Source organism: Drosophila sechellia, chromosome 3L, assembly GCF_004382195.2.
Source record: "Drosophila sechellia strain sech25 chromosome 3L, ASM438219v1, whole genome shotgun sequence".
Taxonomy (NCBI): Eukaryota; Metazoa; Arthropoda; class Insecta; order Diptera; family Drosophilidae; genus Drosophila; species Drosophila sechellia.
In genome coordinates, this window is record NC_045951.1 from 2,884,296 (window position 1) to 2,900,362 (window position 16,067).

General features: G+C 40.5%; 1 protein-coding gene across 1 annotated transcript; it reads right to left on the minus strand.

Moving 5' to 3' along the window:
- Positions 1-6,849: 6,849 nt before the first annotated feature.
- Positions 6,850-15,127, minus strand: LOC6610529 (protein spaetzle 5). The gene is made up of 6 exons (XM_002035073.2): positions 14,838-15,127; positions 12,119-12,263; positions 11,908-12,062; positions 9,814-10,077; positions 8,989-9,501; positions 6,850-7,358 (listed from the first exon to the last, which is right to left on the minus strand). The coding sequence occupies exons 2-6, from the start codon at positions 12,179-12,181 to the stop codon at positions 7,190-7,192; spliced, it is 1,164 nt and encodes a 387-aa protein (XP_002035109.1). The 5' UTR covers positions 12,182-12,263; positions 14,838-15,127; the 3' UTR covers positions 6,850-7,189.
- Between the last annotated feature and the right edge of the window lie 940 nt (positions 15,128-16,067).

Genomic DNA, 16,067 nt, shown 5'->3' on the forward strand with positions numbered 1-16,067 from the left:
ATTAAGCGTATATGAATGGGAGTAGGGGCACTTATGCCTCGCATTTTCACCCACGTCCCAAAAAAAGCACCACCCACTTCCCGTGAGTGTGTTGAGATTTACGAGTTTGTCATTTGCCTTGCCTGCTTTCAAAGTCACGCACGTTACCGTTAACGAGTGGGTGGAGGGGGGAGGGCAGGGGCAGGGGCAGGGGCAGGGGCAGGGGTTATATCCTGGGTGCTGTTTATTTTTCTCTAGGTCAAAGCCTTAATTTGCCTGCGTGTCCTTTTGCCAACTTTTATTTTGGGCTGGTGTGTTTTATGAATGAATCGTGGGCGGCGGAAAATTGTAAACAAAATATGGCAGCTATATATAGATTCATTGGGGGTAAGGCGGTAATAAACTTGCAGGCCGCCGACAAATTGCATCCAACAGATACAGATACAGATACAGATACTGGTACAGATATACATTCGTTGAACTTGAACTTCTTTCGCGGCCTGCGCCTCAATTTGTTTGGTTTTATTATTTATCTTTCTTTAAATTCTCTTTATTGCCATGTATCTGTAGCTGTATCTTGTAGGAGCACAAGTATCTCCTTCTGTGTTTTTAGATTTTCGCTTTCTGTTGTGCTTCTCGTTCCCTTGTACTCTTCTTGTTTTATTTTCTGTTTTCGGCGCTTCTGTTCTGAGCGCGCCAAAAAGTATCTTGAAGATGTACGCACGTTACTGTTAGTTACGAGTATCTGTATCTTTGTATCTCTGTGTGTCGCTTTCTGGCTCGTTTTCAGGGCCTCGGCTCAACTCTTCACAACCAGAAGAACTTCGGGGCCCGCTGCTTTTTAATTTAAGTTGGCGCTAAGACAAACGCCAAATGTATCTATCAGAAACAGTTCTTCTTCTAAAAGTCATTACTCATTTCCAAAACTGTTCGTCGTCCGAAAAGAGAAGACTCTGCCTTTACTGTAATATTATTTTATTTTGTTTATTTGTCTTGCACAAATAAAGCTCGCTGAAATTTCCTGCTTAGGTGATTGTGATTTTATTCTTTGGGGCTCCTTTGAGCTTGCACTTATTGTAATTTGATCCTCGGATGACCAATAACAATTGTTATCTCTTTGTTTACATGTTTATGCTTGGAAAGTATTTCCTGTGCCCAAATGCAAATTTCAATTGGAAATTTGTTTTTCTTCGGCTTTCAGTCGAGAGGTGAGTTTAATTGGGGGATTAGGAACAAAAACGTAGAGTTTTATACCTATTTGATTGTAGCTCAACATTTTTATACATTCGCTCAATTGGCTTTATTAATTGGAGTCGGTTTTTTGAAAGGGATATGGCCAGTGTGTTGTTTCTTGGAAACGCTCCTTAAGGTTCTTTTTCAAAGAGTTAATTATGTTCTGTATGCGGCTATTTGTCTTTTTGTTTGATGCCTGTGCTTAATTAATAGAACAAAACTCAATTATTTATTTTTCTTTATAGATGGTACCACAAAAATGAATCATTGATTTTAAAATGTTTATATACTTAGGATAGTTATGGATAAATAGAAGTTAAACATAATCCCGATTTAGATATATATGTATATTGTTAAATCCCTACTACAAACCTTAGTTGTTAATCCATGTCCTTTCTCGAGAGTTTTCCTCGGAAAATGCTGAGTACTTAGAAGCTATTGGAAATCCAAGCCAGTTTCACTATCCATTTGCCGTCCGTCGTTGGACCGTTAGAAAAGCCGCGAAAAACCGCACGAAAACGAAAGTTGACAATAACAAACCGCGACGCGAAAACGGAACGAAGGGAACAAAAGAAGGAAATCGCGGAAATTGCAGGGAAATCCAGAGAACCAAGCGCGAAACTGGAGCTGCAAATTAAACCGGGACTTGGATGAAACGCTGAAGAACTTGGAGCTGCAAATACGGCATCTGCGGGAGTTCTTGATTTTGTTTTGCTCTTGGATATTCTAATTCACTGGTCACATTGGTCACATTATTTGGGGCTGACTGTTTTAGAAACTGGAACAAGTTAGTCGCGAGTCCTTGAACTCGATCACACCCACACCGAAGGGAAAGTAAATCCCCGAAAATCAGAATCAGAATCAGTTAGTTAGCTAGTAAGTCTCACACGCACTCGCACTCGTTTCTAGCGCTCGAACGGCGGCGGCGGTGCAAAAGTCCGTGTTTTGTAGGAAACTTTTCACCCGAAGGATACACAACAACTGAACTAACTGAACTGAAAATGAAAATGAAAATGAAGGAGCAAACATAAAATGTATCGAACAAGTTCGTGTTCGAAGCGAGCTGGTTCATGTTCGCATCGAACCAGTGCGGCCTACAATCGAACTTGAGAATACAACAAGCATGACGAGCAAATTCTCTTAACCAGCGGTTTTATATTGTATAATTTATTCAATGCTTAACCATTTTTAAAAAATGATTTTTAATTTATTTTTGTCTCGATTACTCATACGTAAAATATATTATTTTTAAATTGAACCAACATTAAAAGAAGAGCAAGCTTCTTTCGTGTTCGAATATGTATTTATTTCTATGTTCCCTAAAAAGTTTGTAAATTCTTAAATATTTAACTTCGAACTGCTGCTTGTTGCTGTTGCGCTTGGAACTTTTGGCTCGAGAGTCCTGGCACACACACAAACACACAGTCGCACGCACACTGTTACATTTACAGCTGCATGTCCTCTCTCTTTCATTAACACACAAGCACACACACACAGCTGCAACAAGACACGGATACGAACATGCGGCGTTTGAAGTGCGCTTTTGTTGCTGCTGCTGCTGTTGTTGTTGCTGCTGCGCCGCTGTACAGTTGTTGTTCCAATTAAAAATTTTTTTCCCTAGTTTCGCGCTCACAATGCGAACTTGCAATCTATGTGCACTACGAGATATTTTCTGCTGCCTTTGTTTTGATACCCTAACCAAGCATAACTTAGCTTAAGTAGCAATAAAACACAATGAATTTAAGGATTTTACTTAATTTTACCGCTAGGTAATTGTAGTATAGTTTAATGATTTATTTACAATTTTATCAGAAAAGAAGAGCTCGCGAAATGTGTTTCGATTGATAAAGCCATTTTGAGTATGCAACTAAATTGCAAATCTGTACTTTTGCCAACTTCAGGGCATTCGCAGTTCCACCAGCCGAATAAGTCTTTCTTTCTGCTGCTGTTGCTGCGGTGCCGTGGACGTTGCGGCGGTGCTGTTGCTGCCACTGCTGCGCTGGACGCAGGACACGGAGGCAGGACCTTGTGGGCATGTGCCATATATCCTGGCATTGCACTGGCTGCCGTTGCGGGATTTAGGTACAATTTGCCTGCCATGTTTTGCCCCTTTTTTACTTTTGCGCAAAGAGCGGGGGCGGTTCTATATGTCAGTTGATTTCATTTCACTTTTTTCTCGTTGCGGCCCTGTTGCAACCTCGTTTCATGCCAACTATTAGTGGAGCTGCCATTTTTTCGCCATTTCATAGAGAGCAATCCACGGCAGAAAATGGAAACCTTGACAGTTGCATTGTTGCCTGGCGCTGACAGAGAAAATAACAAAACAAAGCGAGTACGCGGAACGCTGCTGTCTATTTGCATTGCGTAATGGAAAATCATTCAACCTAGGGGCACAACCCTTAACCGACTTCGAATCCTACGGAACCGAATCTCAATCTGAATCCGAATCCTCCGAACACTGACCTGTCCCATACGCAGCGCATACCCATAAAATCCCTCGAGGAACCTCGAAGAAACATCTGCACAAACAACAAGATGCAGCCGGCCTTTTCTCCTCTTAGATAGTTCTTAAGTTCACGATCCGCAGACAAGTTCTTCATAGTTCGGTTTTCTGCACTCGAAGCTGCTGCAAGTCTCTCTTCGTACTTCTGCATTCCGCTCTTTGCCTTTATTTATACTTTTTTCGCTCTTATTTGGCTTTTGCGTGTCCTTTGTGAGGACAGCAAAGGACATTCACACTGCAAGCAGCCACAATAAAAAGACGTGCGGCAAAGGAAACCAGAAATGTATCTGACATTTGGTGCTGCAGAAGTATTTGAAAAATGAATGAAATGTGCGCACAAAACATGAACAGAAAAATAAAATATTTAAAAAAAAAATGATAAATGTAATACACTGAAAATAGGGGTAAGATTTATTAGCCAATTTCAAGTATGTATATTTAATCGGATAAAATTCTGGCAAATGTGTAGGAACGCTAATAAACTTAAGAATGCACGTTGAGATATGTTAGGCCAATAAGGTTGTTTATAGGAATATTAAAATAAAAATTAGCTTATTTTTCGAACTTAAAGTTTAAGTTCAGCCAACTCCTAGATCGATTCAATGTACCCAGCGTGTATTCAGACTAACTTCTCCAAGGACAAACGCTGAAGAAGAGTGAAAATCACTGGCTGAAGTTGAATGCACCATAAGATGCATGGCACATCCAGCAGGACCAAAGCATCCTGTGGCTGCATATCCTCGCCACGTTTTAATTTATTTCATTCCGTTTAAAATCCGCCAGTTGGCCGCCGGTTTTTTATCAACTCACAGCTCCAAAGGAGCATTTCCAGAGGAGTATCTCGGTATCTCAGCATCCGAGTATCTGGGTATCTCAATGTTTTCTTCATTTTTTCTTCATTTTTAGCTCGGAGTGGCAAATGCACACGTAATACGAGTAAAGCAAGCCAAATGCATTAACAGCAACAACAAGCCGCTAGAAAGGGAGGGACATACCCGGAGCGAAAGAGAGGCATAAACACTCACACAGATGCATACATATATATTTTTATTTGTGTCATTACAGCCCTCGTTGTTGTACGAGTTTTGAGTTTTCCGAAACTGAAATCATGAAAGGAGCAGATGTTAAATTTTTATACACAACGCACAACAACAGCAACAACGCCGAAGCTGGCAGCGCTGCCGCTGCATTGTTGCTGTTGCTGCTCCTGACTTGTTGTTGCTTTTGATGCCTCATTCTGCACTGCTCGTCATCAGCAGGACATCTCTTTCGCTCCGCCTCTACTGGTGTTGTTCGACTGCCAGAAACTTCAGCTGCTCACTGCTGTTGCTGTTGTTCTAGTTGTTGTTGGGTTTTCAAGGGATTTCAAAAGGAGAGGGGTGGGTAGGGGGCGATATGGATATTGACCGTCCTTAGAGGAGCCTGCAACCCAAAAAGTTTCACTGGCAAAATCACATTTGGAGCTGGTTCATCATATAGGAAATAATAGACAGATGTGCTTAAAATTAAAGTAATATCATGAATATTAAAATTAAATTAATATTATAAATTCATCATTTACAATACATACTTTTACATTTATTATAATTATAGGAAGGCATATAGATTTATTTTAATGAAGGTGAAATGGATTAATTAAACAAAAAATTCTATATTGCTATAGTGCAAACTTATTTTTTTAATTTTCCCCTTAAACCCTAATTGCAACAGTTTCACCTTTAGATCGCATGTGAGTTGGATATGTTTTGTTTTGCGGACTTATCCTTACCTGATTTGTCAATACTTTTTTACCTGGTTTTCGACTGCGTATTGGAACAATAGTTTTCTATTTCGTGATGCTAATCATTGCTAAAACTCCGCACAATACAAGCAGGAAGGACTCGTTTTCTCTCGCTCACATACATATCCTTATAGAGGACAAATTAACCCTCGGCAGAGTCACGGGGTGTGGAATGGGCCTCAATACTCAATGCAGCTCTGTGGGTGGGACCGTCCCACTGTGCCAGTTTGAATCGCTGCCAGTTGAAAATACCCACTGTGTGTTGGTTGGAGAGCAGAGTTTTCCACAACAGGTACGAAAGATAAGTACAACGGGACGAGGCTGTTGCACCTTAGTTTAATTGAGATTTTCGACCATGCACGTACTCGAAGCCTGACTTATCAGTATATTTTGCACTGGTTATGAAACTAGAAATATTGCACAACTGGCTGCGAGTACTCATAATTGTTCATGGGTATTTATTAAGACACCTGGGACGTTCTACGATACAACTAAATGGGGTTCGGTGAAGGACACTCTAGTACTTAAGGCTTAGATATTAATAGAATTTATATTTAAATATTTTAAACATACTTCCGCTGTATCCCAATAAAAACCGATTGAGGATCCAGGATCCTCGTGTAGTCTCCATTATGTCACCAACTGGGGCCATCTGGAGCACTTTCCGTGCCACAGATGTATGGATACGTGGGCATACATCATCGGGTAATAATGCCGGCCATCAATATATCCATTCCATGTCCTCTGACAAGCCACGCCGCCGTATCCTCGAAGGCCTCCAGTCCTCATCCGTAGCCTCATCCCTCGATCCCCAACAATCCATGCATGACTGACCCCCTTTTTGAACAGCGTTTCGTGCGCGTGACACCTGATGTTATTTTACGATTATTGTTTCTGGATTTATGGAACGCAATTGCATTTGCAGCACGGCAGGTGTTGTTGCTGGATTGCTGCTGGTTTTGCTGCTCTTGCCGCTGCGGAAATTCCCATTTCGCCATTGCACAATTAAAAGTTGCGAATCCTTCGGGGCTGCGTTGGCAATGCGTCCAAAGGAATAACTATATTAATTAAAAACCACAAAATCCGATTTGCACTATGCCCAGGGCTTAATAAAATTGTTTGTTGAAAATCTACCTGTGTCATTATGTGTTTTGCCCGGAAATGAAATGTGTGCAGTGCAGGACTCGCAATCGAAAGAGTGGAGCTTACTCGGATTTATGGAGTTTTGCTGCACCGGCAAGAGTTTAATGACCCCTTTAAATTTAAACTTTAATGAATTATTTTTAATTATTGCAGATTTATGGCAGCCAGTTACCCATTCAACTTATTTAGCCCAAAATAAATAGGCTCTCAATTAACTTGAAAAAGCATCGGCTGGAATATTTGTTTATTTGATATCCATTAGATCGCTCACAGGGTAAGACTAATGCTACTATGCAAACTCAAAGGGATTGTGTGGGCATAAATCCAATTTGCACGCCTCACTCGATGTTTTTGATTTTAAATTACATTTTTAAGAACTACATTGTGTGTTTGTGTAACAACATGAGAGATATTGAGTGTTTCGTGTGTGGGTGTCGTGTTTGTTGTGTGTGTTTTCGTATCATTTAGTTATCAGATATGAATTTGCCAAAATCGCCGCTGAGAGTATGGTGTCCTGGTCTCGTCCTACGTCCTTCGCCCGCTGGACACATTTAATTGGCGGCTATCGTGCAGACACAGCAACTGGGAAACCAGAACGTGTCCGTGTACAGATTCTGCCCGTTGCCCTGGAGCGCAATTAAGCGTTTTTGCACAAACTTCTGCTCGCATCTCGAGTTGTAGCCGTTGGGCAATTCGCACAGGTTCGAGCAGGTGTTCGAGCTGGAAAATAAACGGAATCGGAATAAGTGCCGATGCGAATGCGAAACACCAAATGCTAAAAATCAACAATTGCCCAGAATTTAGTTGTGGGCCGCTGGCCGTAAATAAGGAGCGCCGGCTGCTACTACTTCGAAGGAGGAAGTCCGCAGATCTGCAGTCGCAGGCGGACCAGAGTTGAAAGTTTAACGAACTCGTTAAAACGGGAATCGTACGTAATTGATAAGGAGTCGCAGTCGCAGCCTGAGCGGAAGCAGAAACGGTACAATCCCTGCACTGGAAGTAAATATCATCGACCACAGGAACTTCTATTAAATATTTTATTTCTATCAGTTCAGATATGCTAAAATAAAAAGTATCTGGCGTTTCGAATTAATTTTAAAATAAATATGTATTATATTGAATTTTTCTGTGTGTAGCCCAGCTCCCAGCTGTTCTTCGGCAAAGATTTATGCGCGCCTGCGTAGGTACTCCATTTGGTTTAACAAATTGCGCCAAGTACCGGGCTCAGTGCTAACAACAAGTGGCATTGGAAACGGGGAAGGGATTCGGCATCCAGAAAGGGACTCGATTCGAGACTGAGGAGCGGGAAGAACGGGCAACAATTAGGGCAGCGTTGACCCAACCCAAAGAACCAGAAACCACCTCACCCCAATTTCTGGCCCTGGCATTTGTTTGCGCTTTTTCCGGATGAGTGTGGAAAGGTTTTCGAGTAGCGCACGCATCCAAAAAAAATATAAAAAGGGGAACGACCAAGCAGAGGGGTATAAAACAGGGGACAAGGACATGGCCTAATGGCAGACTGTGCCCTGCTTCGGTATTTCTCACTCATTTTTCGGGGTGTGATAATTCGTTCAACCGCAATTATGACTGCGTATAAACGGTCTTAGTTCGACCTGCACTAACCACGTGCCCGGTGGGAAAGGTGCGACGGGGACAGATGCAAGGAAAGAGATGGCCGGCAAGGGACTTCCCCTAGTCACAAAAAAAATCAAATAAAAGAGGGGGAAACCTCTGCTTCCCGCTGCGAATTATTAACTTAGGAATGGGGTTGGCATGACACCTAGCCACTGTGTTACAAGTGCTGAAAACCGTAAGGGGTGAACCTCCGGATCAGGAGGAATAAATCCGAGTAATCAGTGAGGAAGGCTACTTCAAGAACGGCTGGCTCGCCAAGTCACTCACATTGTTCCCTAATGCAAACAAATGGTTTGTTATTTAAAAGGATAACGAAATACTACTAAATTTGTTTTAATACAGAAATAAAACTGGTAAGTTCGCTGATTGAAGTAAAACGGTGTGGGACAAAATAGATACAATATTTTCAAGGTTACAAATTTCAGTGCATGAATTGAATTACACAAATTTGAATTGAATTGTATTATATTATACAAATAAATATTTTAAGTCAGCTGTATCATGTTTTCAAACCGTTAACGTGCAAGCAGTGCACTGCACAGGGCGCTTAGCCGAGACACAACCCCGGTGTAAAATTAATGTAAAACAGATTTGAAATACAATATTTTAAGGTTTAAATCATATAATTAAGGGCAATGCTAACATCAATATTCGTCAAAGAACATCCTATTAACATAGATTTCTTCGATTTCCCATAAATCGTACTGGTACTTACGCGCAAAGCTCCGCCTTGACCATCTGACGAGCGGTGTTCTGCTCATTGACCACGAACATCCAGTTTCCGCGACTATTCAGTGCCGCCTGCGGGGTAATGAACTGAGAGGTCGTCTGGCAGAGGGTGGAGCGCCCCGGACTTTGGCGCTTTGTCCTCGAACGCTTCTTCAGCGGATTTGGGGCTTCCACGCCCACGATATCCAAGAGATCCATGTTGAGCGAGACATCGCGCTTGCTTTTTGGGTGTTCCTCTGCCGGGTCGTCCTGTTCCTCGGCCTCCTCTGTTTGCTCGTTCTCCGGCTCCACCACCTCCTCTTGAACTTCGTCGGGTTGCCTTTGCTTCCGACTGAGATCCCTGACTAAGCGCTTCAGCCAGAGCGTGGCATTGTAGGGAGTCGACTTGCCACCCTGATTGAAGTACAAGTGACCGCCAGAAGATGAGGAGCCACCGCCCTGGGAGTTATACCGATGACCCGAGCGATGACCTCCACCGGATGAGGTGTACAGAAGATAACTTGAAATGGCGAGTGATTCAGAATTATACAAAAATACAAAAACTCTTTAAAACCACACATCAACATTTTTAATTTGAAATTCATAGGATTTGTGTTGAGAGTAATACAATTTTAATTAGGTTCTTAAAATCCATTCATGGATTCATTTTAAAATTACTACTTTCAAGGTCAAGATCTTTCTTTTTTCTGTTGTGGTACAAACTAATCGAATCTGAATGAAAACCTTGAAGAACATTAAAAGTAAGTGTCCGGAACAGGCGAGTTTAAGTTGCTGGTCATACATATAGGTTTATTCTTTATCGAGTACTCACGTGGGTGCTTCCGTAGAGGGATTGCTGACGAAGAGCGGGTTTCCACCGCCAGACGGCCTCTGTGGATTACCCCCAAATGGTGTCTGATAACTATATCCATTGAAGTCCTGGGCATTGGGATCGCGGGGCGGGAAGATGGACTTGGGATCGTAGAAGACGGGAGTATCGTGCCACGCCACAGCCGCAAAATCCTCCCAGGTTTCGTCCACCAACAGAGTGGCGGCCTCATATCCCCACTTTCGAACGAGGCTCTTGATGAGATACCTATAAAATTTATTGGATTAATATGGTATGAAAAGGTATTTTTGGAAAATATATAAAAATATTTATATATAGAGTAGTTACGGGTACTTGCAATATCATTCTACATTAATATTTTTCTTAAAAAAGTATCTCAACAATAAAATTTCATGTATTTGTGAATAACGTCTAATATAAATTGTTTTCTGTGTGTTCATAACAAAAGGAAAATGACCTTATTTTTGAGATTTTTTTTCCTGCGTGCAGTGGGAAACAATGAGTGATGCAAGCTGCGATGGTTAACAGGCTGGGAAAGCATCGCCACTTGTCGGAGCCACAAATTATGCAAGTCACAGAGCGGCTGACTGACAAGTGTTAGAAATTGCTATGGAAATGGTAATTGCGGTGTTGCCCAAGCCAAATCAAATATGAGTATCATAATTAATATGCGGCCGCCGGGCAGGCCAAAACAGCAACAAAAAAATTGGTAGGCGCAGACATCGTAAATAATAAATTGGCAATGGCTCGGTTTATTTATATTTAACTTTTCTTATCAACAAGCATCGCATGCGCGTCACGTGCCACAAAAACAGGCATAGAAAGGTATGGGTTAAGGGGCGAAAACGACCCCACCTCTATATTTATATAGTAAAAACCCGCTTGGGGCTTTCCCATATCTTTAATTTTTTGGAAATTATGCAACACACAGAAATTCCAATGCAAGCATTGTAATAAAAATGCCTATTTAATTGCCGCGTCGGCGCCGAGGGCTTATCAAGCCATTCGCATTACCATTACCAACTAACGCACATTTTATTTAAATCCGAACCGAAGAAATGCTCTAAAAATAGACAAACAAACATGGCCAACTAGTCGCGTGAAGGCGGATGATAAACAAACAGCTAACACTACAGCATTTGAGAGCCAACTTCGAGCACGTAAGACAAAAGATGCACTTAAAGGGTCATGTGGTGAATAACAGATGCTCTTTAATTGGAGTTCAATATTCAATATTCAAAAGCATGGTAGGAACTTAAGATTTTGTAAATTACATTCTAACGATCTTACAGCCATGATCAAACTGGAATTTATATCAAAAAATCAACTTAATAATGCATTTGGTTTTATTTTCTTTGAGTGTATGAAATGTATATATGTTGGGCTCCGAACAAGACAATTTCTTCAAGACCCAAGTCTTATCAGATATATAATACAAATATTTTAAAAACATCAATATAAGCTACATGTTTTATTCATTGGAAAAATACACGTTGTTCTGCGAAGAAATCTGAAGCACACCCAAAATACCCTGGCTCACGCGCCAAAACGCCGGTCTAAGCAACTTAAGATGCCCCGAAGACACGATTATTCATTGGAGGCATTCATAAATATTCGAGAAGCACGCGGCCAGTCGTCGGATAGTCGCCAAAGCAATACCAGATACTACATACATATGAGCTAGTAGGAGCCAAACAAAAAGTGTCTTGAACTGTCAATTCAAGTTTATTGGGTCAAGGCATTCGCCCAGCTGGCTGAGAGCAGAAGCACCCAAACAGCATCAGTACGAGTATCTGAGTTTCCGAGTATCTCAGCATCTGAGTATCTGAGAGCTTGTCGCGGAAGCAGCCACAAAAGATACTCACTCGATGCTCCTATGCTAATGCGATGCCAGCGAACAAGTTTCGATTTCTATAGCGAATTAAATTGGAGCCCAAATTGTCTCGTGGCCAAACATTTGTTTGAAATGCATTTAAATGAATCGAATATTGATTAGAGCCAAACGTTTTGTTTTATCCATATGCTTACGGTACATTATACATACAATATAGTAGTTCCTTATGGTACTTTACTCACGTGGGGTAGTTATCGGCGTGCTCGCAGTACGTCTTTCCTGGACGGGCACAGGTGGGCGTTTGTCCAGGTGGCGCCGGGAGGAACTGGCAAGGCGGTGCTCCATAGAGGCCACATGGCGGGGGCGAGCTGTGGGCGGCTACTGTATAAGCTAATATCTGGAGAAGGGAGATTTTAAAGTATCTTAAGGAGTAGTGGGATAGGAAATACTCACCACATAGGTAAGCAGAACTTGGTTACAACTAAAGGGGGGCGGACGTTTAATACTTTTTGTCATTGTCAATTCATTCGCCGTCGACTTGCATTTGCATTTGACTCGATTGCGATTCAGCCACTGTCTTCAACGCGAATTCGGAAATCTGAAGCGAAAGAGAAACTGCCATGAGTTATTTGGTCAAATATTAGTCGCAAAAAATGGCAATAACACGACCATTTCTCGCACCATTTCCATTGGGACACGAAACAGACATTAAGTGATGGTTTTTCCGCAGCGGAAATGCTTCAAAGTGCTTATTTGTTGCCAGGGTTCACTTGGGCTTATTGTTAAGTCAAACAATCAACAACTAAAACAATAACACAAACACGAACTACACCACCGACAGCCTCTTGAGCAAACAACAGGCAAACAACTCGAACAACTCCCGTAAATAGCGAAAATAAATTGCCAAAAGTGAAAGTGACGAACAAGCTCCAGACAACAAGATTAAGTATACGCCGCGGAGATAATGGACTGGTCACGCCCCATGCATTGTGGGGGCGTTCTCAATTGGCGACCCGAGCTGTCAGCTAATGACAATACTTATAAACTCTAATGATTTATTAGCGCTTCTAATCGGAATTTTAAAGTGGCGGTATTTAAATCGCATGTTTTATAGACAATTTAAGATAAGATCAATGCAAGAAATATTTTAGGCGATACATTACCAACTGTTTGAGAGTATGTATATTTAATAATAAAATCAGTTTTTATTGCGGAAACTATGAGATAACTTTGACCAGATTTCGGTAGTTAGCAATGCTTTTATATGAACAAGAAGCTTAGAGAAAAATCCCAAAATGTTTCCCGTATAAAATCTACTTTTAAAATCTGGAAAAATTAGAAATCCCATAATCAAACGTTAATTAACAGCTGACATAACTAACGAAAGTGAGGTAAAAATAAACAAAAAATGTTATACAAATATTTTGATTATTATAATGTAACAATGCTAACAAGTGATCAAATCTAATGCTGTCACAGTCAATGGTAAAAACCGGATTTCGTGTCAAGTTTTGCTTTAGTTTCAATATAATGTGTACCACAATTATTTATAGAAAAAAAGGCAATAACAATTGCCTTTAACACTCAGACATGGGTGCCTGTAAAAACAGCAAGCATTCAAGAATCAATTGGAATTTATACCGATACAAAAACACCTGCCACAAGCTGCGATAGGATTTCCGGGATCACAGGCTCTTTTGCACGAGCCAAGCAAAACAAATCAGTCAACAAACAAGCGCCAATGACAAAGTGTCCGTCAAGGTACACGGGAAATAATTATTTTATTAATATTAAAACAAGAAATAATAAAGGAAACGATTAAAATAAAAAAAGATTCGCTGCGAAGACTTTAATATCAGACAGAAATTTGAAACGCAAAATGTTGTTTACCGTTAAACAAGCTAGGCTTAAAATGCTTATACAATTTTTATAAAAACCCATATTTTTTTCCGAGATTAAAATAGCTTAGATATTTTGAAACTACGTTTCAAGCCATGTTTTCTGCTGTGCATCGAAGCCATATTTAGTGTCTGCGATCTGCTAATGGAGTCTTGCACATGGCTACACCCACTTATCGCTGGTATTTCCCCGATGCCAAAGTTGCGCCAGGCGATCACCTCATAAATCACAGAGCAGCCAAAAGAAGTTGGACATGGGTTTTGGCATTGTTTCCCTTGGCAACTTTAGTGGCCGCGTGTTTTATGGTGTGTTTTGGGCCATTTGCACATCATTAGGCCGACGGGCCAAAAGTTAATGAAATTGTTAAAGATCTTTGACCAAGCTTTAGCGGCTAATCCATTGGCTGCGGCTCCATTTTCGAAATTGAGTGCTCAAAATCGCTGGCCCTATTCAATTTATTTGAATGATTTGGCCGCAAAATCATCTATCTATATTTAATTGATTATACCCCGTCTGAGTAATGATCGATTGTCAGATCTTTATCTTTGTCTCGCCCAGACATTCTCACTTATTCACCCGATTGGCACTTTTTCAGGGGATAAGATATTTTGTTGGCATCTAATTGAAACATTAGCAGGCTACAAAAAGAGCTGAATGAAATGAAATGCAGCTAATTAATTATAAAGCTATTTAATAATAATGATTGCTTATTGATTTTTTATTAGGCGTGTTTTTGACATAGGAAACTTTTAAGCACACTAGTTTAATTAATTGGTACGCTTGCATACTTCCACAATATCTATCCTTACTTCTATTCATTTAAAAAACTAAAAAAGAGACGGACTTCTGTATTGGACAAAACTTCAAAAAACCTCTGAATTATTTTCCTCCACAAAGAGGTTGGGTTATTTGAAACTAATTTAGGGACTAAAACAATGGATTCGATTGGAGGCAGACAAATAGCTGGGCTTCATTATAATTTTTTAAACATATATTTTATGCCTGCATTTAGCTAAGAAATTAAGCACGACTTTTCAAGGTTTTTTTTCCCCACTTGATTATATTTTGTTTGTATTTACCCAAAGTGTTGTCTGCATTTTTTGTGGATTTTGTTTTGTGATCGCTTTGATTTAATTTGTGTTTGCTGGTTTCCTAACATTTTGGTTACAAGTGTATACAAAAATAATATAATAAATCAGAGCTGCGATGACGAACCAATGAAATTTATTAACTTATGGCGGGAATTAAATTATTCAATTTATTAATTACTCACCTAGTGTGCGGCTCGTAGATTTTATTGGGCTTTTGCTTCACGGTATTTGGCAAATGTTAATGATCACTATGTACACTTCTGTCGAGCTTAGCTATGCTCTTTGTATTTAAGTGAACTATTTTCTCTTTTTGCCACCGAACTCACTTGAAAATTCTACTAATTAAAAAACTTAACACGTACCGAAGAGCGCGGATATTTCGGTTTTTGGATTTTGGGTTTTCGATTTCGTTTTCGTTTTTTCCGTTTCACGCGTTTGCTAATGCTCACGGCGGCAGCTCGTAGCCAACTGAGCGGTCTTAGCCGAGCTAACAGCGTCCCAGAGCCGCCAACTCGGGAAAAAAGCAGAGCTTGGGTCAGAGCAGAGCTATATAGCAAAAGATATAGCCGGCTCTGATCTCCCAGGCTAATCTCTCAATTTAGCCCGCTCAACTTTGAACTTTTTAGCCCGTGATTCATGTCGTTGGCCACATAGTATAATATGATATGTGCGGTTTTCTTTTTCTTTTTTGGCCCGATTCAAGACCGGAAGTCCAGTGGTTCGCGCCATTCGGGCCTTATTTATTGACCACTTTTATTGTTTATTTTACATTGTCGCCAATATGCGAGCTGCAATAAAGTGAATTTATTTAAATTGTTAATTTTTCTGCTCGCCAATTGTTGTTCGTCGTTGCCGCCGGTTTTGGCCCATAGATACGGCTCATTGTTCGGGCGATGAATTTGGATTTTTATGGCCAATGAAGGTCATTTAACAGCTTTTATCTGTCGCAGATTTGTGACTGCTGCCGTTGATTTGAGTTGGCGCTGCCTCCGGCCCAGACATTGAATGTTGGCAAGAAAAGGCTTTTAATGGCCAAGACCACGCACAATTGTAGGAGTTACCTCCGATTTTGTCTCTCGGCGAAGGCATTTAAATCAATTTTGTGCGTTGCCAAAGCTGAAATTATGGCTAATTTTTCAGCAGAGGTATATTGGGATCCGATTTTTTACATTCCCAATAATTATTTCCTTTACCTAGCGAAAGTAAGAAAGCGGTGAGCAGTAATTTCTCTGTCAATTTATTTGAAAGTATTAAATATATATTTGCACTGTATGTGTATATAATTATAAAAAAAACTTTTTTGAAAAGGTTGAAAGAGATGTAAACCGTATGACGGCGTTAATCTAAGAAAGGCTTAAATTATTAATGTGGTTCAATGTGTAAGCCATATAGGCTTAAATGTATCTAGTAAG